Source organism: Myotis lucifugus, unplaced genomic scaffold, assembly GCF_000147115.1.
Source record: "Myotis lucifugus unplaced genomic scaffold, Myoluc2.0 scaffold_138, whole genome shotgun sequence".
In the NCBI taxonomy this organism is placed as follows: domain Eukaryota; kingdom Metazoa; phylum Chordata; class Mammalia; order Chiroptera; family Vespertilionidae; genus Myotis; species Myotis lucifugus.
This window is the reverse complement of record NW_005871186.1, coordinates 2,262,387-2,286,954: the sequence shown is the minus strand read 5'-3', so window position 1 is coordinate 2,286,954 and position 24,568 is coordinate 2,262,387. Positions and strand designations below refer to the sequence as shown.

Genomic DNA, 24,568 nt, shown 5'->3' with positions numbered 1-24,568 from the left:
TCTGTTATATAGTTTATTTACCAAACAATGGCTTTAATTTAGCATATTAAAATTTACTTAGTGCAGCCCTAACCGGTTTGAGTCAGTGGATAGAGTGTCGTCCTGTGGACTGAAGGGTCCCAGGTTCAATTCCAGTCAAGAGCATGTACCTTGGTTGCGGCACATCCCCAGTAGGGGGTGTGCAGGAAGCAGTTGATTGATGTTTCTCTCTCATTGATGTTTCTAACTCTCTATCCCTCTCCCTTCCTTTCTGTAAAAAATCAATAAAATATATTTTAAAAATAATAATAAATAAAATTAACTTAGTGCATACATTTCTCCCCAGCTTTTTTGGATTCTAATTGCATATAGGAAATTAAGACTTAATTTAACTTTAAGTTTTGCTTATGGAGCTGCCAAGGTCACAGGAAATTAAAATGTTTTAAACTATTGGTTTTGAAGCAAGCAATTTGTATATAATTATAACTGTAAACATTTCTGCCTTCTTTTATCCTAAGTTTCTTTAACTTCATATTAAATTATTCCTCAGCCCTTACTCTTCTCCTAGAGTACCTAAGCCATACACGTCACCTCTCACAACACACACACACACACACACACACACACACACACGAATTAGTTCTACAATGCTCCCAAGCAACTGCTTTTTTAAATTTTAAATTTATTGGGCTAACATTGGTTAATAACATTATATAAGTTTCAGATGTATAACTTCATAGTACAACATCTGTACTCACAACCCAAAGTTTACTCTCCTTCTGTCCCTTTAACTACATGTGCTATCCTCAATAACTGGCTCTAGGCTTTGTTCCCCAGAATATTCAAGCCAAGTAAAACACTTTGCCTAACAGAGAGGCCCCTAGAGACCCTGGAGGGAGGAGAGGAGGCAGTGACAAACCAGCATAAATCTGCCTCCAGCTCAGACACTTCATCTTATTCTGGACATCAACAGATCTTGTCTGAACTTCACGTGGACAGTTACTTTGCAGGTCCCAGTCCCACTGTGGTCAGACTCACAACCATCTACAGGTACTATTCTAGGAAAAGAGAGAAGAAGAGGGAGGGAAAAGAGTCGAAAATCCTGGGATGCAAATTCATGTAGGAAAAGGAGATTCCGAAATACCAAGCACCAACCCTTTCAAGTCCATGGTTGGGTTCTGCAATTTTTAGAATACCCAGTGGCATTCTTTAGGAAAGAATAAGTATATTTCTATTGTTTACCCCTAAATTGATGGTCTCTTTACTTGAAATTAATGTTGATATTGTTGTTGCTGGCAATTATTTTAGCTCAGGCAAAAATTTACCATGTTGCTTAAAGTGCGAATAATATCCTATTGCCACCACCATATGGGGAATTTTATCTACTGTATTCCTGATTGATGATCATTTAATTTCTACCTGATAATGAGCTTCTGGTCCCACAGGGTATCTTTTCTGTTTGAGTTTTTGATAGGGCTATTTCCCCTATTGAACCTTTTAAAAATTTTTAGCATATTTTATTTGGTCAGGTATCTCTCTCTCTGGTGATACTAAATTCTTTTTTTCACTCAAGAATATAATGAGTCTAAAAATATTTGAGGATAACATTACCAGGGCCATCAAATCTTTCTTCTTATGTTGTCAATTCAAGACTATTAATTTATCCTAGTTACAGTTTTTTCTAAGAAACAAACAAAAAAAAACAAAAAGAAGAGTATGCCCTGGCCAGTGTGGCTCAGTTGGTTGGAGCATCATTCTCTGCACTGAAGGGTCACAGGTTCAATTCCCAATCAGGGCACATACCCAGATTGAGAGAGGCAACCAATTGATGTTTTCCTTTCTCTCTCTCTCCCTCTCCCATCCTCTCTCTCTCAAAAAAAATGGAAAAAAATATATCCTCGGGAAAGGATTAAAACAAATAAAACAACAAACAAACAACAAACAAAAAAAGAACATTATTTTTGCATCTTTCACTTAAACTTTGTACTTCATACTAAAAGAAGAAAATATTCAAAAAATTATGTCAAGAATATTGTATGTTTTATATAATGTTGGAATTCAATGATGGATTTAATCCTCATTACAATTTTTAAGGTAAGCTTCATCCCACTTTTGATAAGAAAAAATGAGGTTCAAAGGCTTAAACAATTTGTTCAAATTACATCGGAGTGTGTTCAAAATAAGTGGCAGGGCTGAGATTGTATCTCAAACATGTGTAATCTCAAAGATCTTGCTATTATCGCTATACCAAGTTAAATTCCAGGAGACCAACCTATCATTCAGCTATGCTCTACCTTTTACCAAATGCGGTTGATATATGACATACTTAGATCTGAACATATCAATTATATGATGTATATATGTGTGATTTTAGCAGATATGCCACTCTATTTTGGTGTTTAAATATTTAGAATAGATTAATTACCAAAAAGATAAATAATTTAAGTTCATCAACAATTTAAAAAATGACACAATATTAATATTACTATACTTTTATTTTTAAAGCAACTTTGCATTGTACTGTTTCATCCTAATTTCAGTTTAAGTTTTGTATATGGTTACAGGAAATGAAAATGTTTTAAACTTGATTTTGAAGCAAGCTAAAGCAACTTGTATATAATTATAGTTGCAAACAGCTCTGCAACATTTTTTAAAATAAACTTTTAAGAGTTTATTTTAAACTTTTATTGAAAAATTTATTTGATGTGATTCTTTTAAATATGTAGTTGAACTATATCTAACAAAATCTGGAATCTAAACTTTAAGAGTAAAATTTAATTGCAATCATATTAATAACAAAAAAGCTGTATTTCTATTCCTTAAATTTATTTACTATATACTTTTTTGTTTTTTTACTTTTAATCTGTTAAATATACTATTTAATCTATAACATCAAATAATTTGTAAATATGAATTTCTATTCAAAATAATTATGTAGGTCAAAATGTTAAGCAAATACAGTAGTCTTATTTCTATGGAAATATGTATTACAATTAATCACTGATCTATGCTCCCCATACAAAACCACATGAGTTCACATATATATGCCACCCCATTAAACTTTACTTTTACCCACTCCCTTACCACGCTTTAATGCTAAAATACTGGAACTTTAATACTAAATTATTATCTATTGAGGCTTTTTTTGGATTCCACCTTTGTCATCCAAAATATTTGTTATTTCTCCAGAATTGTGTTAGGTGTAAGATCAGCAGGTTTCTGAGGTTCTTTGTAAAAATCAACAAATACTCCAGAGAATCCTAAAGCACCATGGCCAATCTCAAGAGCTGAGGACCCTGGGATGATAAAAATCAACTTTCTCATCTTGAGTGAAAGCCATGATTTCTAGCTTTTGCCTATAATGTTGAAAATGTTGGGACTCTTGCCAGGCCCTGCTATCTGAGAAAAAAATCCTATAGGATTTCACACAGTGAATATTAAGTGGGATCAGAGCCACAATCTAAGCTATGGAGTTGATATGTCTTTATTGAGAATTAATCCCCGAGACTATTTCTTCCTCTTACAGCCTAGGATTATCTCCTCTCTCACTACAAGTTGCAGAAGCATTTATTTGATCAGTAGTTGACATAATATAATTATGACTGCCACCATAAAGTACTACCCAGTATTTTAAATGGAAATATACACTGATTTCAAAATGTCCCTTGTTTCTCTCTCCTCAGGAATCAGCCCTTGGAGGAGCTCAGGGTAGGGATGTCCTCTTGCAACAGCTCCATTCCTCAGCCCCTGACATTTGTCCTGGCTGGAATTCCTGGCCTGGAATCTTCCCATGGCTGGTTCTCTGTGCCTTTCTTCTTGGTCTTTGTCATTACAGTCATTGGCAATGCCACCATCTTATGCATCATCCGAGTGGAGAAGAGTCTTCATGAGCCCATGTTTCTCCTCCTGGCCATGCTATCAGTTGTTGACCTCTCCCTGGTCAGTGTCACTGTGCCCCGCATGCTGGCTATCTTCTGGATGAATGCCAAAGAAATCAGCTTCAATGCTTGCCTCACCCAGATGTTTTTCATCCCTTCCTTTTATGTCATGGAGTCTGGGATCCTCCTGGCCATGGCTTTTGACAGATTTGTGGCTATCTGGCACCCTCTGAGATACACAACTATCCTTGCTAACAACATGCTTGTGAAGATGGCACTGGCTGTCCTGGCAAGGGCAGTGGCAGTGCTGACCCCAGCACCCATCCTAACAAAAAGACTGGAACGCTTCCAAACCCACGTCATTGCTTACTCCTACTGTGCCTACATGGCTGTGGTGCAGATTGCCTGTGGAGACATCTCTGACCACATTGTCTATGGCCTCATGGTGATCGTAGCATCTGTGGGATTTGATCTGTGTTTCATCAGTCTGTCATATGGGCTGATCCTTCACGCTGTCTTTCGAATACCCTCTTGGGAGGCACGGGGCAAAGCTCTCAGCACATGTGGCTCTCACCTTTGTGTCATTGCTCTCTTTTATTCTCCTGTTGTCTTTTCTGTTCTGGCCCAGATTTTAGGCTATCATATGGCTCCCCATCTACAGATTATCATTGACAATCTCTATTTCCTGGTGCCTCCCATGATCAACCCTTTGATATATGGAGCCCGGACCAAGCAAATGCGGGAGTGGGTGCTTCGGATCCTGCACTGTCGTGGAGACTGAGGTTGATACCTGAGGTAGACAGGGACCTGGGATATGGAGCTGGAAATCATGTTAGGTTGGAGGTAGAGATAAATCATGCCAGATTGGGAGCTTTATGGGAAAAGTAATAACTAAGGCAAGAGGAGGACTTAGTATGGGAATGTAACTGAGACATGTTCTTTTCATCAGAATATTGTTGTTGGAAAACCCTCATGATCAGAAACCTCCTCAAATGCTGATGCAAGTAGTAACATAGGAAAACACGTTGTTTTTAATTTTATTGTCTATCTGATAGCATTACATAGCATAAATTGGAAGCACATTATTTCAAATGAGGTAACAATGAATTTAGGTATATAGTATCAAGACCTCTGAACAAAACTATTTATCCTAAGATTTTTTTATTTAATGATTTTTCTTTCACATTTACATTTTAGATATTTCACCAATATGGAATTATATATCATGGAAAGTAATCCTAATGGAAATAAATATGTATAAATGTCCATGCTCATGTCAATGAGTAAAGATCTTTTATGTCTGAAGGGTTTTTTTATTTTTTTAAATATGTTTTATTGATTTTTTACAGAGAGAAAGGGAGAGGGATAGAGAGTTAGAAACATCGATGAGAGAGAAACATCGATCAGCTGCCTCCTGCATACTCCCCACTGGGGATGTGCCCAAAACCAAGGTACATGCCCTTGACCGGAATCGAACCCAGGACCCTTGAGTCTGCAGGCCGATGCTCTATCCACTGAGCCAAACCAGTTAGGGCTGTCTGAAGGGTTTTAATAGAGAAGATTCTTCTTTAGAAAGTTACTATTAGTGTCAAAATCTGGAACCAATATACAGTAGAGTCTACTGAGTAGACTGAATTTGATAGGAAAGCATCGGGTGAGGAGGGAGAGAATCTAAATCTACCCTTTCTCTAGCTTCACATTTTTCCTTCTACCTACCTATATTTGTTTTTACAAATTTAAGTCACCCAAATCTGTATCTTAAACCATGAATCATGTCTGTCTTCCAGAGAACACATTATAACAGCCTTGTGAACCACTCTTCACATGCATCTTAAGCTTAAGTCTTTCTAAACTAAGCTTTTAATCTCTGTGTCAGCTAGATTACCCCTCTATGTTCCCCATTTCTGTTCATTTGACTTGAGTTAAATTAAGTTTAAAACCTTGATATTCTTAATTATTTTTATTTTCTTCCTTTCATCCAAACAATCACCAAGATTTCTCTGTAAATTTCCACTATATTTTTTTCGGTCTTGCACTTTATCACTTCGGATTTCTGTTTTGCAAAATTTTTCTAACTAATTTTTATATATTCAATTTCTATCATATTCAAAGTTGTTATTAACTCTGCAACTGGAGTTGTATTCCCAAATATCTTCTTTTGTCTACTTAAAATCTTCAACAGCCTGTTTCTCAAGATAAAGTCTTAACTTCATATCATGGCATTCAAGTAATTGCATGACTTAACTCTAGTCTGCATTTCCAGGTGCTTTATTTTTGCTAAATCACAACATAAGCATCAATCTGACCAAACCTACTGCTTTATTTTTAAAAATGCTACATATCCCTTGCTACTTTAGCTCATTCTTTGTGTTACTTAGGAAGCATTTTCCCTTGATCTTTTTTAGTCAAAACCTTTCCCATCTCAAGAGACACTTTCTTCAATTTGTTTTCCTTAATGCCTGTCTTCACATGATACCAATCTGTCATTTTCTGTGCTGCCAGACACTTTAGGTTTCTTTGACATTTATTTGTCCATGATCTGTCCTGTACTTCAGATATTAATCTGCATGCCTTGCCATTCCTTTTACACTGACATTTCTTGAAAGGCATGTGCCATGCCCAGAAATTGATTTTTGTACTACACATAAGCAGATCTTAAAATCTTATCTTAGTTTTTTTTAAAAATGCTATCAAACACCAGCTCATAAACCAAGGGGTGTATGCATGTAAATTATGACTATCTCCCTATACTTAAAGTTCATAATTTAGATATCCTCAGCTCTACCTGAAATAAATATGACACAGGCGATACTTATTTCATACACCCATAACCAAATATACATGCTTTTTATTTCAGATACATACCTCCAATCATTTTATTTGTTTATAAACATCTCTCTCTCTCTCTCTCTCTCTCTCTCTCTCTCTCTCTCTCTCTCCTAACCACTACCATACTCATGTTTATACATATTCATACATTCATAAGAACACGTGTGCATACATATATCTGATCAATTATATCAATAAATATACAAAAACACTATTAGCCTTTTCACAGTTTGGCTGGACCAATTTTCAGATACATAAATTTACTCAAATACATTAATAACTCCTCTCAGAATGCTACAACTGAAAGGTTCAGAGTTGGATCCTGGTCGCACAGAACCAACTCAAGGCTCAGTGTAATAAAAAAGATATTTATTCAAGGCACCTGGGTGCAGGTGGACTGTGTCTGAGAAAGGAGTCAGTGGTGCATGGGGAGGGAGCAGGCTTTTTATGTGCTCAGGGAGAGCTGCAGACGGGGCTTCAGCTGACAGTCCTATCTGGGACCTGGCTCCCAGTTGTAGTTTTATGGCCTTGCCCTTTGTCCTTCTGCTGGTGCCCGCGGTCCTTGCTCCTGGGGGTTGTTCAGGAGTTATGGTTTTCAGGAATTTCTGTAAAATAACCACTCAAGGGGAGCATGCTTGTGCAAGGCTTAGGCTTGCAGAAGGAGCTATCTTTGTTAGCCCCTGCTGAGTTAGAGCCCTGTTTCTTGATTAATCCTTTCAACAACCACATGCTCTTTATCAGCTTTTAGGGCTCATCTTAGGCAACACTTCCTCCTTCCCTAACCTCCTGCCTCTTTTTATTCTGTATTCTGTGTTGCATTCATTTCAATGGTCTCCAATGTCCCCTCTCCTTTGTCAATCATAACACATATCACACATTATGGAAATTTCCTATTTGCATAATCTTTTTCTACATTAAAATGAGTATTTTGTTTATACTTGTTTTCATAGTACCTAGAATTTCCATGGCATATAATATAAGTTTAATAAAGATATGTTGAATAGGTCAAATAATTTCTCTGATGAAGCAACACAAATATAAAAGAATGCGTGAACTTATACATTTGGCTAAATAAATGTGCTAAAAATAAAATAAAGGAAGGAAAGATGAGAGGACAAAAAGAAAGGAGAAAGAGAAAGGACAGACAGAGAGAGGGAGAGAGAAAGGGAAGAAAAAAGGGGAGGAAGGAGGAAGGAAAGAAGCATTTTGTTTGGCTAAATTCTTCTCTATTAAGGGATACTTTCTTAGTGAAATCTCTTCAACTCCACTTCTGAATATTATGTAGGACATATTCTTTCAACTTCAGTGGGCCGGTGTATTCCCTCAAGTACAATTCCCCTTCCCAATCATTATGATTGTCTTTTACTATGTAACAAACAAACCATGTGGGGTGGTGACTGGCTCATTTTGTATTCTCACTTTATGTCTTCACATGGTTGCATGACACAAAGGGGCTGCATCTGGATTCTCAGAAGGCTCGTAAGCATGGACATCATTCAATAAGGCTTCTTCACTGACAAGCCTGGTGCTTCAATACTCCTTCCCTGGGCTCTCTCCCTTAAAATTAGCCTGGGTTTCTTACCTGGTGTTTCGGGGCTTCAAAAGATAAAAGCAGAAGCTACAAGGCTAGAAATGGTCTGTATCGAATGATTCTTTTTTATTTTGAGCTGTCACTGTCCTTTTCGGTCTAACCTGGCAGTACTTTTGAACAATAAGGAATCTTAAAACATGCATACTGGTTTTCCAGAGGCCAGCTCTTACTTTAAGAGTGTATCAGGTTCAACTGAAGTGTCAGCCTGCTCCACCCAGAGAAGCACACTTTGTGAGAATCCAGGGAAATGAGCCTGAGCTACTGGAACCCACTCCCCATAAATTCATGGCATGATGAGTGTAAAAAACAAAAAGCAAAACCTCTGTACTAATAAAAATGTTTTTCTTAATTGAGTTGAAATGTGGTGTTCCTTCCCCCATAAAAAAATAAAGAAAACTTTGTGCCCTAAAAAAGAAGAGGAGATAATGTCTAGAAAAAAGTAAATGAGAAACCATTTTATGTTCAAACTCAGAAATATCATAAACCTGTATGGTTTTTCTGAGTCCTACTTGAAAGTTAAACACTTCTTTAACTCATCTTTTTCTGTACATTTTATTAGATGTGGTACTCTCCACATTTTCTTGAAATGTTCATTAGGTATATATATTTTTTTATTTTCTGCATTAAAAAAAAGGTGATGGTTTTGTCAATTGTTCCACCACCACAAAGCACAGATCCCTGTATTCTCTGGTACATAGTAACAATGTTGTCACTCTATTTAAAGCCTTCATTAACATTGGTACCCTTTAAGCTTCTGTCCATCTACTCTTAAAGCAAATGCTGCATGCTTTAGGCTTTTGTTACTGCAAAATCCAACTCATCACCATTTTTTCCTTACATTTAAGTATTGTTGTGTAATACAACAACCCAACACTTGTGGCTTTAAACAACAGCTTATGCTTTTTTATTTTATTTTTTCTCAAAGTTCTGTTGATTGCTTGGCCCCAGCTGTGAAGTTCTCCCTGGGAGTCCTTCAAGCAGTTGCTAATAGTGTTTGAAGAAGAATCCAGGTTTGGATAAAAGGCTTCTTTTCCTCTCAGATGTCAGGCACTCAGTCCTCCTCCACCACTGATTCATGTACATAGAGCACACGTATACATAGTGCAAGGAGTTTTCATCTTAAACAAATAAATGCATATATTTCCTATTTCGTATTATTTTTGGATCACTTTTGGGTGTCAGGCTTCAGAGTACAAATCTGTTCAACCCGCCTGCGAATCTCTTTGGTCTTCACACCATAGACAATGGGGTTAAGGGCAGGGGGCACAAGAAGATAGATGGTAGACAATAGGATATGGACATAGGGTGACACATGTCCAAAACGGTGGCTGAAGAAGGAAAAAAAGGCAAGGATATAAAACTCCAGGAAGACAAAAATATGGGCGGTACAAGTGTTGAATGCTTTAAGTCGTGCCTCTTTCTGGGGAAGATGAAAAACAGCCTGAAAAATTAGAATGTAGGAGATGAAGACAAAGATCATGTCAAATCCCAGAATTGCAAAAGCTACAAAGAGCCCATATGATTTGTTAATATGGACATCTTCTGCAGCCAGCTTGACCACAGCCATGTGCTCACAGTAGGAATGAACAATAACCACAGACTGGAAAAGTTGCAGTCGTTTAAGTAGAATGGGTAAAATCCCAACAAGCACCGTTGCCCGGATTGCCACCATCAGTACCAACTGAACTAGAAAGAAAGGTGTGAGGATGGATGTGTGCCTTAAAGGATTACAGATGGCAACATAGCGGTCAAAGGCCATGGCCAACAGGATGCCAGATTCCATACCCTGCAAAGCATGAATGAAGAAAAGCTGGGTAAGGCAAGCATCAAATGCCATGGAACAAGAGCCAAACCAGAAGATGGCCAACATCTTTGGAGCAATGGCTACACAGAGACCTAGGTCAGTGGCTGCCAGCACTGCCAGGAAGATGTACATGGGCTGGTGAAGACTGCGTTCCGTAGGAATGATGATTAACAAGAAAATGTTCCCTAGCAGAGACACTAGGAATAAACCAAAAAAAGGAAATCCAATCCAAAACTGCACATGCTCTAGTCCAGGGATTCCAATCAGGATCACTGTCTTTGGGTTCAGATATGACATGTTGGTTGATTCCATCAGGTTGGTAAATCTATTCCTCACTGACTGCATTACCTATTCAGAAAAAAAAATGGATAGGAAGAAAGAAGGGAATTTTCCTCACCATTTCTCCTAGAGCATGAAAAACATGATGAAAATGTGGCCACGTAACTTTGAATCTTTGGGAATCCATTTAAGTCAGTATCAGAATAGAATGCTTGGTTATCTTTTTCCAAAGTCAATGTGGGTGTTTGTGGGTGAGGAAGGTAAATCCAGTGTTTATCATCTAAAAATTGTAGAAATGGAAATTATGATTCTACCAGCATTGATCTTGCTGGTCAATGAAGTGTTCTCAGGTGGTATCACAGATGACTACTGTGTTTTTGTTTGTTTGTTTTGTTGTTTTTGTCTATATCCACCTCCTAACTTCAGACACATTTGAGATTAGGTAAAATTTCTCCATGACACTTAAAATTGTAGACTAGGTCTATAATTTCATAGCCTTGTTCATTTTGTTCAAAGCTCAGATCCCTAGATAGTGGCAGCCTTTACAAATCTTTCCATTTTCCCTAGTATAGGAATCAAAATACCTCCCCACAAATTTAACAAATTGACTCTCAGATGAGGGAGTGAAGAAGTTTGTTCTTTCAGCAAATATAGGTTGATATGCCTATGTGCAGGCTCATTATCCGGGTTCTTGGAAGTGATGTGGAGTTGCTTTTATCTGTAGTAGAGGAGCATATTTGACTTAGTAAGATAATTATGGTCTGCTCGACTTAAAAGTGGTTGTGTAACAGAAGGAGGTAGAAGGTGATGTTGTTGTAATGTACCCCACGAATCACACAAGGACGCCTCAAGAAGTCGAATTAAGGAGTCACATTTATTGCAAATCCCGGACTATGAGGGGGCCCTGCACTCCAAATCTCACAGTAATAATATGGCCGCAACACCAGACTTATATAGGCAAAAATCACAAAGGTATCAATTACATCTTTGGGTTTGGAATGAAGAACCTGGTTTGCACAAAGCAGTTACAGAAGCGAAATTGAGCTGATTAGTTATCTACAAAGATTAATTATAGTTTTGGGTCTTCAGACCACTGAGTTGACAGAAACACATTATCTAGAGCCCTCAGGTCTTGGGACCACTGAGTCAAAGGAAACACATTATCTGGAGCCATCGAGGCAATTTAGAGTAATTGTGCTGTCCTGGTCTTAGGACCACTGAGTCAACGGAAACACATTATCTGTGGCCACTGAGGCAATTCAGGATAATTGTGCTGTCCTGGTTCCCAGGTACAGAAGAATGTGCTTTCTAAAACCAGTATGACCACAGCCAATGGGGTATTCACATTACAATCAATAAGGTATTCAATCGAATGGGATGATTATATAATTCAGAAAATCAAAATAACTTTTCTATTATTTTATCAAGCAAATAATGACAAGCCAAGTCAGCAGGGTTAAAATATTAAACATTTACCCAAACATGGTTGCTACCATGCTTCAATGTAAGTACTCACAGATTTTATAGGAGACAAAAAGTTGAGAAGATAGGAAAAAAGTCAGTTGAATTAAAGGCACAATCAATTAAGATAGAATAATAACATATGTAAACTGACCTATTGGCTAAACCCTGTAGCTTAAATATTTGATGATATTAATATGTTTCAGATACAAAAAGGTAGGGTTGGCTGTGGGCCACACTACTATTTATAATGAAGTTCATCCTAACCTAGGTGCTTTTTTTCATTTTAATGCTGAGTTGGCAATAAAAATAAATTGAAATGAAATTTCTTATTATATTGTTTCATACTTCAAACTTCTGATATTTTTATAACATTTTAACTCTTTCTCCTTAGAAATCTATTAGTAAAGCTTAGGAACCTTTTTTCTTTTTCATTAAGCATTCTACAAGCTAACATCATTCAAAAGTTTTATCTTCCTTATGATTTTGTCATAGTCAAATACACTGAATAGGGAGTACCACTATAAATGGGACTTTGTATATTTTTCTTTAAAGGGAAACTAGAAGGATTACTGCTGTCAAATTATAGAAAAAAATGGACAGGTTCACAGTCAGTAAGAATATATACACTTGGGTATAACTTTAATGTCCCCAATGTAATAAAATACTTTAAAAGTTGATGAAGAGAAGGAGATTTTGTTATATGAGCTTTAGTAGCTACATTCATCAGTAGACTATATCTAAGGCAATAAAGAGAAATAGACTAAAACAATTAGAAATTTTGTGCAAAGAAATTCCCTTTGCTGACCATATAAAATGAGCTTAGGAAAGGGTTTCTCTAGAAGTGACAGTAATAAATATGGATAGATCTTGTTATTGTGACATGAACAGACAAAGGTCATAGCTTTGATATATAAAAGAAGATATATTCTGCATGATTATTTATAAATTGTCTGACAATGTAAGAATAAAAGTACAATTTAGCTCCAAGAACACAATTACAGATGATAATGAATTCCTCAAATTACTTTTCTTCTATATAGTATAGTTTGTGTATTATATAATATATGTATGTGTTTGTATAATATAAAGTTTATAACATACTATTTTATATAAGTATATAATATAAAATATATAACATTATTTATATAAATATATAATATATCACCTTATATATTATATATGTATACATCTATATATGTACATATCATATACATGTATGTAATTTTTTGTATATTGTGATTTTTGACATCTTAAAACACCTTTCTCCCTGGGGAGAGACTGCCCCTCCCTATCTGGGCTAGAATATTCTTAGAGATAGCAAAGGTCCCAGCCAGGAGCATAGCTGTGCTGTGCAAACAAACCAATCCATACCCCCTTTATCTGTCCATGCATTCCAGGAGGCAATATTCCTCTGCCTTAATCATTCTAGGTACCAGGCAAGTAGAGACCACGCCTACACTCAAAGTCCATCCGAATTATTCAAACTAGCTAATCCTAGTGTTCACCCTTCTCTACCTTGCCTTTGCTGTGGACACCCTAGGAAAGGCCTTGGCTTAAGCACCATAACTCCCCACCCCCCATCTCCTCCTGGTGTCTCAAACCCCATCCCCATCACCCTATCACCTTGGTGGTTTTTATTTGACCCTGCAAGGCCTGCTGTGCCTCCTGTCTTTAGGACCTGTTGGTTTAATGACCTTATTTTCCTGAGCCTTTCCTCTGTCTTTTCTTGTGGTTGCATCTGACTGATCTCTCATAAAAACCAAACCAAGTAGCCAGCAAACAAAAAGCCAATATTTAAAATCATGGGATAGGAATTTAGAAATATAACATAATTTAATGCTGGATCTACGTATTTACTTCACATGGAATCTTGTCCACATAACTTAAGCCTACATAACTATACATGGGAATAATAACATCACTTAATTCACTGAATTATTGGAAGGGCTAAATAAGTTTATACATGAAAAATTCAGCACAAAGTATGGAAGAAAGTATTTACTTAATTTTTGGTAGCTAGTGTTTGTCAGAACTTTTAGAGAACTTTTGTGAAGACAGACACATTACTACCTTCTTAAGGACATCTAAAACAAAATTCAGAAATGAGGAAACCTTCTGAAGAAAAGATAAAAAATCCATAAGATGATGAAAATTCTGGAACAGAATAACTGTCCTCAATTTGATCTATAAGATTGGACATTCATGTAGCAGATGAAATGACCTCTAGTGATGTGGACACCTTGGTAGAGTCAACATACTAGTATTTCACTTATTTAAATTGATTTAGCCACTTCACCTGAAAAATAATCATATTCCCCATAAAAGTCTTACTTGGTAGATGGAAAACATGTGAATAGGGAAAGCAGTTTTCTGAAAGTGTTTAGATTTTTAAAAATAGCTTCTAAGACATCCGAAGCACGCATTTTATGCAACTTGTCTTTCTATGGTAATCAGATCAGAAAGTGTTCATTGCTGGACTCCTTGCAAGAGAAAGAAAAAGGAATAAAAAGAAATCTTAAGCGGAGATGGAGACGGGGTAAAGTAAGAAACAAGAGACAAAAGAAAAAGAAAAAAACACAGACAGAAAAACAAACAAATGAGGTTTTAATGCCCTAGATAAAGAATAGACTGTATTTCAGGGGACAAGATCTGAGTTGTAGTTACAGTAGCAACAAGACCAGACACCAAAGCTCTTTAAGTAACAGGATGCTTCTAGCTTTGACTTATATTTTTTAAAGTTCTCCTGCTCAAACTGCAAACACACACACTTTCCAAACCACAAGGTCATCTCCTCTTATTTTTAATAAACAAAGCAATATTAGAGCTACTTTGTAGGAAAACATTAGAAAAGGAAGCTGAAACCTTATTTTCATCTTGCTCTGCCACTAATTAACTGGAATGTGCCAGTTCTGAGTTTTCTTCAAATATAATTAAGAAGATAGTAATAGATCATCTTTGCATCTCTTCTATCACTAAATGACATGAGTATAATCTGTCTTCTTATTAATGATAAACTTGAATAAGAAGGAAAAAGGTGACTTGCCAAAGGAAAGTTTGTGACTGAGAGATGCAGGATCAAGATTACTTAATTCACCGCACTTTCCACTTCTGTCAAAATTTGCTGCAATTAGCCTGGCCAGTGTGGGTCAGTGGTTGAGTGTCAACTTTGAACCAGGAGGTCACGGTTCAATGCCTGGTCAGGGCACATGCCGTGTTGTGGGCTCAATCTCCATTGTGGGGCCTGCAGGAGGCAGCCAATCAATGATTCACTCTCATCATTAATCGTTCTATCTCTCTTTCCCTCTCCCATCCTCTCTGAAATCAATAAAAAATATTTTTAAAAATTTGCTGCATTTAGAAACTCTGAGCAATACACAGGTCCCAATTCATGGAGAAGAAACTTACCCAGAAAAACAGATAGCTGGCTAGAATGTAGAATCAGTGGATGGAAGAGCCCTTTTCTGCCAGGCTTTGGATTCTGAAAGGTATTAGCTACTAAGTGTCTTTCATGGACTGTCATTAGCTGTTGCTTTTCTTGGCTTTAGAATCTTATCTGATCCCAGTGCAATTTTCCGACCTTGCCCTAGAGAGGTCATTACACTGCTGAAACCCAGCTCTCTTTTATGGGAAAAAGAAAACCCTTGCCTGAGGGCAGGTAGCCAGGAAATACTTAGTACCTCTGAGTTGATTCCAAGAAATAAGAACCAGGAAATCAAAAATTATGGGTCACTTTCAGATATATATATATAATATATATTTATGTAATTTTTTTGTATATTGTGGTTTTTAACACCTTTCTCCCTGGGGAGAGACTGCCCCTCCCTATCTGGGCTAGAATATTCTTAGAGATAGCAAAGGTCCCAGCCAGGAGCATAGCTGTGCTGTGCAAACAAACCAATCCATACCCCCTTTATCTGTCCATGCACTCCAGGAGGCAATAGTCATCTGTCTTAATCATTCTAGGTACCAGGCAAGTAGAAGCCACTCCTATACTCAAAGTCCATCCAAATTATTCAGACGAGCTAATCCTAGTGTTCACCCTTCTCCACCTTGCCTTTGCTGTGGACACCCTAGGAAAGGCCTTGGCTTAAGCACCTTAATTCCCCACCCCCATCTCCTCCTTGTGTCTCAACCCCCATCCCCATCACCCTATCACCATGGGTAGTCACCATGGAATATATAACGTTTTCAATAAAAGACATATTTGCCTTAAGCAAGGCTTGTTCATTGTTTCTGTGAATCTAGTTTGACACTCCTTTGAAATGTCTCCTTTCAAACCCCTCCTACTAAAGCATGACCCCGAGCCTCATATTCTTAACTGGTTTGTAATCCAATCTCCACTTTGCTTTCATCCACCTTCATGCACTCTTCCTTATGTTCCCTCCTGAACCTCAAATGCATAAAAGAAACTGCAAGGTATTATTCTCCAAAGCATATTTCTAAGTCTGTTGAGATCTTGCTTCCAGGCATAGTCTCTCTTTGAAATGAATATTAATTAAAATTCTCTACAGATTTTGACATTCTAATGTTGACAAATGTTTTTGTTGGACCATCTCTAACAATGAGACACAGAGAAGATGTTGATCAAATGGGCCTTCTAGGTTCCTCACTATATCTATCACACACTAGTTCATATTAAACTATCGTTATCTATGATGACAGCTTCCTTCCTGGAGCAGGTCTCTAAATACTTTCAGGCAGTTAAGGGGAAGGTCAGTGGTTTTTCCTGAATCTTTCATTTCTTAAAAATAACTAGCTTAAAATAACCAATATTTCACAGAGGTATATTTTGGGTTGGAAAACTCTGCTCCTCCTCCATGGTATGAGGTTGGAATCAAGGTTAATTTTTTCCCATATGAATATTTCATTTACTCAGCATCATATATTGAATAGAAAAAGGTGTTATTCTCTACTGCATCTTATAGCATATTGATCATATTCAGATAACTGTTCATATGTGATCTATTTTCAATTTTATATATTTTACATTAACCAGCTCTTTTTATGTCAAGACTATAGTAAAATAATGAATATAGAAGTTCATGTGTGAGACTTAGTGTATTTTATCAAGTTTACTTAGTATAGTAAATCATTACCTAGTAGGTTCCCTGGCTGGTGTGGCTCAGTTGGTTGCAGTGTCATCCTATACATCAAAAGGTGGTGGGTTTGATTCCTGGTCAGGGCACATACCCAGGTTGTGGATACCTGGTCTGTGTGAATGGAAAGCAACCAATTGATGTTTCTCTATTCTCTCTCTCTCTCTCCCTCTCTCTCCTCTCTTCCTTTTAAAAAAATCTAGCAGGTAGACTTTGTGAAGAAGAATAGAATGGTCTGGTGATTTTCAAAATGGTTCTTTTTCCCCTCACCCTGCCAAAAGCATGAGCAGATTTTTCTGTGATATCATTCAGAGGACAAAGTGTGCTCCTGGAGACAAAACTCAAAATTGTAGGACTCAGCAATGACTGGGTCCCCCCTAGAGCAGCAGTTCTCAACCTGTGGGTCGCGACCCCTTTTGGGGTCGAATGACCCTTTCACAGGGGTCGCCTAAGACCATCGGAAAGAAGATATATAATTACATATTGTTTTTGTGATTAATCACTATGCTTTAATTATGTTCAATTTGTAACAATGAAATTGGGGGTCACCACAACATGAGGAACTGTATTAAAGGGTCACGGCATTAGGAAGGTTGAGAACCACTGCCCTAGAGTTTATTTCTCAGGCTTGCCTACACTAAGCCTCCAGCAATTAGTTAATAACAGTTCACTTTCCCGCCTTGGCACTGTTTCTTATCGAGATTTCTGCTCTGTTAAATTGTGATTTTCTATCTTCACTTATTGATTTCTTACAGATATAAGAAGAGTTGTTGATTTTTCAATTAGTTCAAATTTTTACCGTTAAGGCAAAGTGTCAAGTTCCAACTTCTCACTTGCCGAACTGGTAAACTGAAGTCTACATCCTTGTGTTTTAATTCATTCTGACATTCTATGTGTTTTGACCAGAGAGTTTAAAGCATTTACACTTAAAGTAATTACTCATAAGGAAGGACTTACTATTGCCATTTTTGTTTTCTGTATGTCTTATAACATTTTTGCCCTTCATTTCCTCCCATACTGCATTCCTTTGTGTTTAGTTGATTTTTGTAATGACACCTTCTGAGTCCTTGTCATTCCCTTTTGTGCATATTTTATATTTTCTTTGTGGTTAGCACAGGAATTACACATAACATCCTACTTTAATAACAATATATTTAAAATTGATAGCAACTTAGCTTCAATCACATACAAAAAGCTCTACTCCTTTGGAGTTCTACTCCCACATTTGGTTATTAATGTGACAAATTACATCTTTATGTACTGTGTACCCATTCACATAGATTTATAATTTTGCTTGTGCTTTTGTCTTTTGAATTCTGTAGAAGTATAAGATGTGGAGCTTTGAACCAAAATTATGATAATGCTGGTTTTTCTATTTGTATATGTATTTATCTTTACTGAAGAACTTTATATTTTTGTATATGTTTGAGTTACTCTCTAGTTTCCTTTAATTTCAACATAAAGGTCTCCCTTTAGTATTTCTTATAGAGTAGGTCTAGTGGTAATAAACAACTTTAGCTTTTGTTTTCTGAGAACAAAAGCAGCTTAGTGTATAACTGAAAAAAAGCAGCTTAGTGTATAACTGAAAAAAGGCCTCTACTGATATTTATCATCGCTAATATGTATTTTTATGTTAATAACAAAGAAAAGTCCATAAAGTTCTATTCACCTATCTAACTAATATCTTCACTCATGTTATTAGCATTAGTATGGAATGTAACTAAAGAGCATTTCACTGATGTGGCTTTTTATTGTGGTGAAATATACATAACATAAAATTTATCACTTTAACTGTTTTTAAGTGTATATAGTTCAGTGGAATTAGTATATTTATACTGTTGTGCAACCAGCCCCACCATTCACTTTCAGAGCTTTTTTTTATCTTCCCCAATTGAAACTTCATATTCATAAAACAATAATTTCCCATTCCCACTTCTTTGCATACTGTGACAACTGCCATTCTACTACTGTCTCTATGAATTTAGTTATTCTAGGTACCTCACATAAATAGAATCACAAAAGATTTGTCCTCCTGTGACTGGCAAGGTCACCTCGCATTATATCTTCAAGGTTCACCCATGTTTTAACATGTGTTAGAAATTCCTTCCTTTTTGATGTTAAGTGAATTTTTTTTTTATTCACTCATCCATCTGTGGATGGGACTTGTGATGTTTCCACCTTTTGCTATTGTGAATAATGCTGCTATGAACATACAACAATCTGTCTGAATCCTTGTTTTTACTTCTCTGGGGTATATACACAAAAGTGGAATTGATGGATCACATAATTCTGTTTAATTTTTTTTAGTAACTGTCATGCTTTTTTCTGTAGCAACTATATCACTTTACATTCCTCCTAGAAATGCACAAATGTTCTTTCCAATTTTTTCACATCTATACCAATAATTTTTCTTTCTTATTTTTAATAATAGCTATTCTTTTCATAATACCATTCTGAAATGGTATCTCATTGTGGTTCTAATTTGCACTTCCTTAGTAATTAGTGATGTTAAGCATACTTTTGTGTGTTTATTGGTCATTTGAACATATTTTCTGAATAAACACCTATTCAAATTATTTGCCCATTTTTTAATCCAGTGATTTTTTAAATTGTTGTTGAGTTTTAAGATTTTTAAAATATATATTCTGGATATTAATTGCCTATCAAATATAATATTTTCTCTGATTCTCTGGCTTACCTTTTCACTGTGTTGATAGTGTTCTTTGATGCAAAAAACTTTTTAATTTTGTTGAAATCCAGTTTATTAATTTTTATTTTTGTTGCCTTTGTCATATCCAAAAAAATCTTTGTGAAATTTAATATCACAAAAGTTTTCTTTTTTTTCTAAGAGTTTACTTCTTCTGTTTAGATTTTGATCCATTTTGAGGTTGTTTTGTTTCTTTGTTTGTTTGTTTTGTGTGTGGTTTTTTATGTAAGATAAAAGTCCAACTTCATTTTTTTGTTTGTAGACATCTGAGTGTTTCAACCCATTAGTTGAAAAACTACCTTTCCCTTATCGAATGGTCTTGGCACTTTTGCAGAAATTATTCAAATATCTTTGTAAGGGTTTATTTTGGGGCCTTTTATTCTATTCAATAGTCTACATATCTGTTTTTATCCCAGTTAGATTACTATAGCTTTCTAGTAAGTTCCATGTTTTTCAAGATTTTTTTTGGATATTCAGGATCACTTGAGAATTCATATGGATTTTTATATTTCTACAAAAAATGTCATTGCAACATTGATAGAAATTGCACTGAATCTGAAGATCAGTCTAGGTAGTATTGGCATATTAACAATATTAAGTGTTCTAATCCATGAACACAATATGTATTTCCATTTATTTGTGTTTAATTTCTTTCAGCATTTTTTGTAGTTTTCAGTGTATAAGTTTTAATCTTAACTTCAGATTATGCCTCTTATTTTTAAATATTATTGTCAATTAAATTGTATAATTTATTTTTCAGGTGGCTCATTTAAAGTGTAGAGATATGCAACTGTTTTTGTACATGATAATTTTGTAACTTGTAATTTGATAATTTATTAGGTCTAGAGTGTGTGTGTGAGTGTGTGTGTGTGTGTGTGTGTCTGAGAGAGGGAGAGATCTTTATAGTTTTCTATTTGTAACTGAGAGAGGGAGAGATCTTTATAGTTTACTATTTGTAAGGTTATTTTAGTTGCAAACATATAATTTTACTTTTCCAATATGGATGCCTTTTATTTCTTTTTCTTGTCTAATTTCTCTGGCTATGATTTTCAGTATTATGTTGAATACAAATAGTAAAAGTGGGCATTCTTTTCTTGCTCCTGACCGTAGAGGAAAAGCTTTCAGTATTTCATTGTTTATCACAAAGTAGTTGTGAGTTTTTCATGTATGACATTTTTTTCTGTTGAGGTTGTTGGTATCTTTTGATTATTCATTCCCTTTCTAATATTTTTAAAGAGATAACTGGGAGGACAACACTCTATCATTTCTTCAACTCAATGAGTTTCTGAGATAACTAGCCCTATATTATTATGAGTGGCATCTGTGTTAGTCAGAATCAAACCAGGAAATATTATTTATTACAGAGCATCTTTAATACAGTTCATTATTTACACAAATTATAGAACTTCAGATAACCCAACATTTGACAGTGAAGATTTCCAGAAATTAGAAACCACAAAAATCCACAACAACTCTATCCAGCAACACACAGAGGCACCACTAGTAAAATCACATCTCAGAAATACGAGTCTCTCACTAGAAGCTGAAACCCTGGAAGTACCCTCTGGCAAAATCTGGAGCCATGGAATAGATGCAGTTGAAGAAATAGAGAAATAGAGAGAATTGTCCTAGTACATTGAACAAACCCTGTCTAAAGAAAGATGATCTATGATCCTGAGAAACATAGCCCATAATGTTCACTTTTCCTGAAATACAGAGCAGAAGAGAATGAGAAGGAACATGTGTGTAGCAAAATATATGCAAATCATTGTATAAGCATGCCAACTAAAACACAAATAATGCTTTTATACATGGGGATAATGCATACACTGTATTCAATCAAACAAATAAATTTCCGGGGAAATCAAGAATAGAAACATAGTATAAAATATCCTGGATCTTCAGTTGATTTTCAGAACTAAAACTGATTCAGGTGAATTATTTAAGAATATCTAGAGGCATGTAAAGATTAATATAATCACCGTGATTATTCATAAATTCATTGCTCCAAAATATCCTCCACTCCTAGCTCTCATTACATGTGTTGTAAGAAACCATTTAGTGCTTAAACCCATGGGTACAATAAACCAATGATCTCACAAGACCTGGAGTCCAGATACTATCTCCTATTGATGTCTAAGCTCAGAATTCAAGTGGCATGGACACCATAAGACTGAGTCCAAGAGACCAAATTGTGCCTTTTGAGACTGAGATTAGTGAAACTGCCTACAATCAAATAGCATTCTCATAAGAGTCTATACATAGGATATTCCTTGCAGGCCTCTGCTCCCCCAGGATGAGAAGTGTAATGCACCCTGTTGTAATTATATCCAATATTATGTAGAGCCTCAAGCTGAGTAGTGAGACCATCTAGTTAACCAGAGTATAGATAGAGGAGCTGTGAATAAGATGAGAAGGGACAACTCACTGATAAGGGAATGGTGGAGCCTAGGCTGGAGGTCCTAGGTCCAGTCACAGCATTGAAGATTTGGCCTTTGTGATTGTCTGAAAGATGGCACAATTTCTTGGCTTGACAAAAAATAAGGTAGAAGCAGATTAATTTAATATTTAAGCTGAGATGTATGTGTTGTTCATAATTTTTGTTAAGCTAGCCTTAGAATTTAGTCTTGAACTACATTTACTCAAAACCATATTTGTTTTTATTAAATTTTGTTCTATTCAGACTCAATGTATGCCTAATATTATATAAGCTTGTTATATACAAATATTTGAACCAAAGTAATGATTTATCAATTTAAAATTTAGGATTGTTAGGATACCTTTCCAAAACAGTATATCCCAATACACACTTCTGATAACCTGCTAACTTGAGCCAAGAGTTGTATTTAAGTTGTATTTGTGATATACCTATGGTAATATATCTAAGTTTAAAATATACCTAAGTTTACTTGGGAAGCAAAAATCAGCATCAAGTGCATTGTATGAGTGAATAATATATTATGTACCTTCTGGAAGAATTTAATTGATCATTTTAAAAAGAGGACAAATATCTAGTAACCTGAACACCCACACTTTTCAGACTTAGTCATTTTCTATATTGGATTATCTTCGCAAAGTGATTTCATACCATTCTGTTCGGCTAATTTTATGAAGATAAGGCTCCTTCTTTTATTAATTCAATTATTCATCTTCCAATATAAGATCAGTTTGGCCTAACTTCTTTATTGAACCAATTTTTCTTTAGTATTCCCAACATATGCTTTCTCCTTATATCTGTAAGGGCAATCTTTGCGAAGTGGTAGCAGGAGTTAAAAATACAAATTGTTGATCTCCTTCATGATGATTAGGCTTTTATTTTTTGACTGTTTAAGGTGGTAGGAAATTCTATTTTGTTATTCAGGAATATATCAACACTACATCTAAAAACTACATAATATTGCTAAAATGTATTTTGCCAACTGGAAAATAATTTCTGAAAAAAAAAGAAAAAGTAGAGGAGAGAGAAAGAGAGAAGGAAAAGAGGGATAGAGAATTCCTTTCTACTACTTTTCTTACCCAAAAATCAGAGCCCTGTGTATTGATGCATTGAGACAATTTATTACGGAAGAAATTATTCAATAGCCAGTTGCATGTTATTGGATGTTAAGATCTTTCCCCAGCCATAACAGTAAAATGATGGTCTTTATATATTTAAAATCGTTGTGATGTTTAATTTGGACAGGATCATGGAATATCCATTGTTTGGATAATGGCAGGTTTTAACAGGACCAGTCTTCAACCAACCATCTTCCTACTGCTTGGAATTCCAGGATTGGAGGCTGCCCACAAATGGATTTCCATTCCTTTCTGCCTGGTCTACCTACTGTCACTGATGGGAAATGTTGCCCTTTTATTAATTGTCAAGACAGACCACAAACTGCATGAACCTATGTACTTCTTTCTTTGCATGCTCTCAGTGGCTGATCTGATGCTTACTTCTTCTACACTTCCCAAGATACTCAGTCTCTTCTGGTTCAATGACAGAGAGATCTACTTTGAAGCCTGCCTCACACAAATGTATCTTATCCATTCTCTGTCTACTATGGAATCTGGATTTATCTTGGCCATGGCCTTTGACCGATATGTAGCCATCTGCCACCCACTAAAACATTCCACTATCTTAACACCTACAGTGATTGTAGGCTTGGGTATGTTCATTGTCTTCAGAGGCGCTGTCCTCCTCAGTCCACACCCCTTCCTGCTGAGGTGGCTTTCCTACTGCAAAACTAATGTCATCTCCCATACTTATTGTGAGTTTATGGCCCTGATAAAGCTGGTTTGCACTGAGACCAAGATTCGGAGAGCCTACAGCCTAATTGTGGCATTCCTGACAGGGGGATTGGATTTCATATTGATCATCTGTTCCTATGTCCTTATTCTCTTCACTGTCTTTAATCTTCCATCCAAAGCTGCCCGCCTGAAGACCTTAAGTACCTGTGTCTCCCATGTATGGGTCATCTTGGTGTTTTATACACCAGCCTTTTTCTCTTTTCTCACTCATAGATTTGGTCACCACATTGCTCCACATATCCATATTTTTATAGCCAATATATATCTTCTCATTCCACCTATGATGAATCCTATTATTTATGGTGTTAAAACCAAACGAATCAGGGAGGGATTCTTTAAATTGTTAGCAGTCAAAAGTGTTTGACTTTGCAAGGTTTGTGATTCCCCAAATCACCAACAAAGATGAGAGTTTTATTATACAGGAAATATTGAAAATGAATCAGCATTGCCTTGAAGTAGAAAACTTTTCATCTAAATTTTGGATTAATATTGGATAGTAAAGATTGGTAAGTATATTGACTTCAGTGATCAGTAGCAATTATAGAAGCCACATGCGGCTCTTTGCCCCCTTGAGTGTGGCTCTTCCACAAAATACCACGTGCAGGCGCGCACATACAGTGCGATTGAAACTTCGTGGCCCATGCACAGAGG

General features: G+C 36.1%; 3 protein-coding genes across 3 annotated transcripts; 2 read left to right on the top strand and 1 right to left on the bottom strand.

Moving 5' to 3' along the window:
• Nucleotides 1-3,693: 3,693 nt before the first annotated feature.
• LOC102431910 (olfactory receptor 52D1-like) lies at nt 3,694-4,638 on the top strand. Its single transcript, XM_006094609.1, has one exon. The coding sequence runs from the start codon at nt 3,694-3,696 to the stop codon at nt 4,636-4,638; it is 945 nt and encodes a 314-aa protein (XP_006094671.1).
• Nucleotides 4,639-9,442: 4,804 nt separating this feature from the next.
• LOC102431595 (olfactory receptor 52A1) lies at nt 9,443-10,393 on the bottom strand. Its single transcript, XM_006094608.1, has one exon. It carries the CDS (start codon nt 10,391-10,393, stop codon nt 9,443-9,445), a length of 951 nt encoding a protein of 316 aa, XP_006094670.1.
• Nucleotides 10,394-15,212: 4,819 nt separating this feature from the next.
• Nucleotides 15,213-24,281, top strand: LOC102431277 (olfactory receptor 52K2-like). Its single transcript, XM_006094607.1, has 2 exons — nt 15,213-15,232; nt 23,324-24,281. Exons 1-2 carry the CDS (start codon nt 15,213-15,215, stop codon nt 24,279-24,281), a joined length of 978 nt encoding a protein of 325 aa, XP_006094669.1.
• Nucleotides 24,282-24,568: the final 287 nt, after the last annotated feature.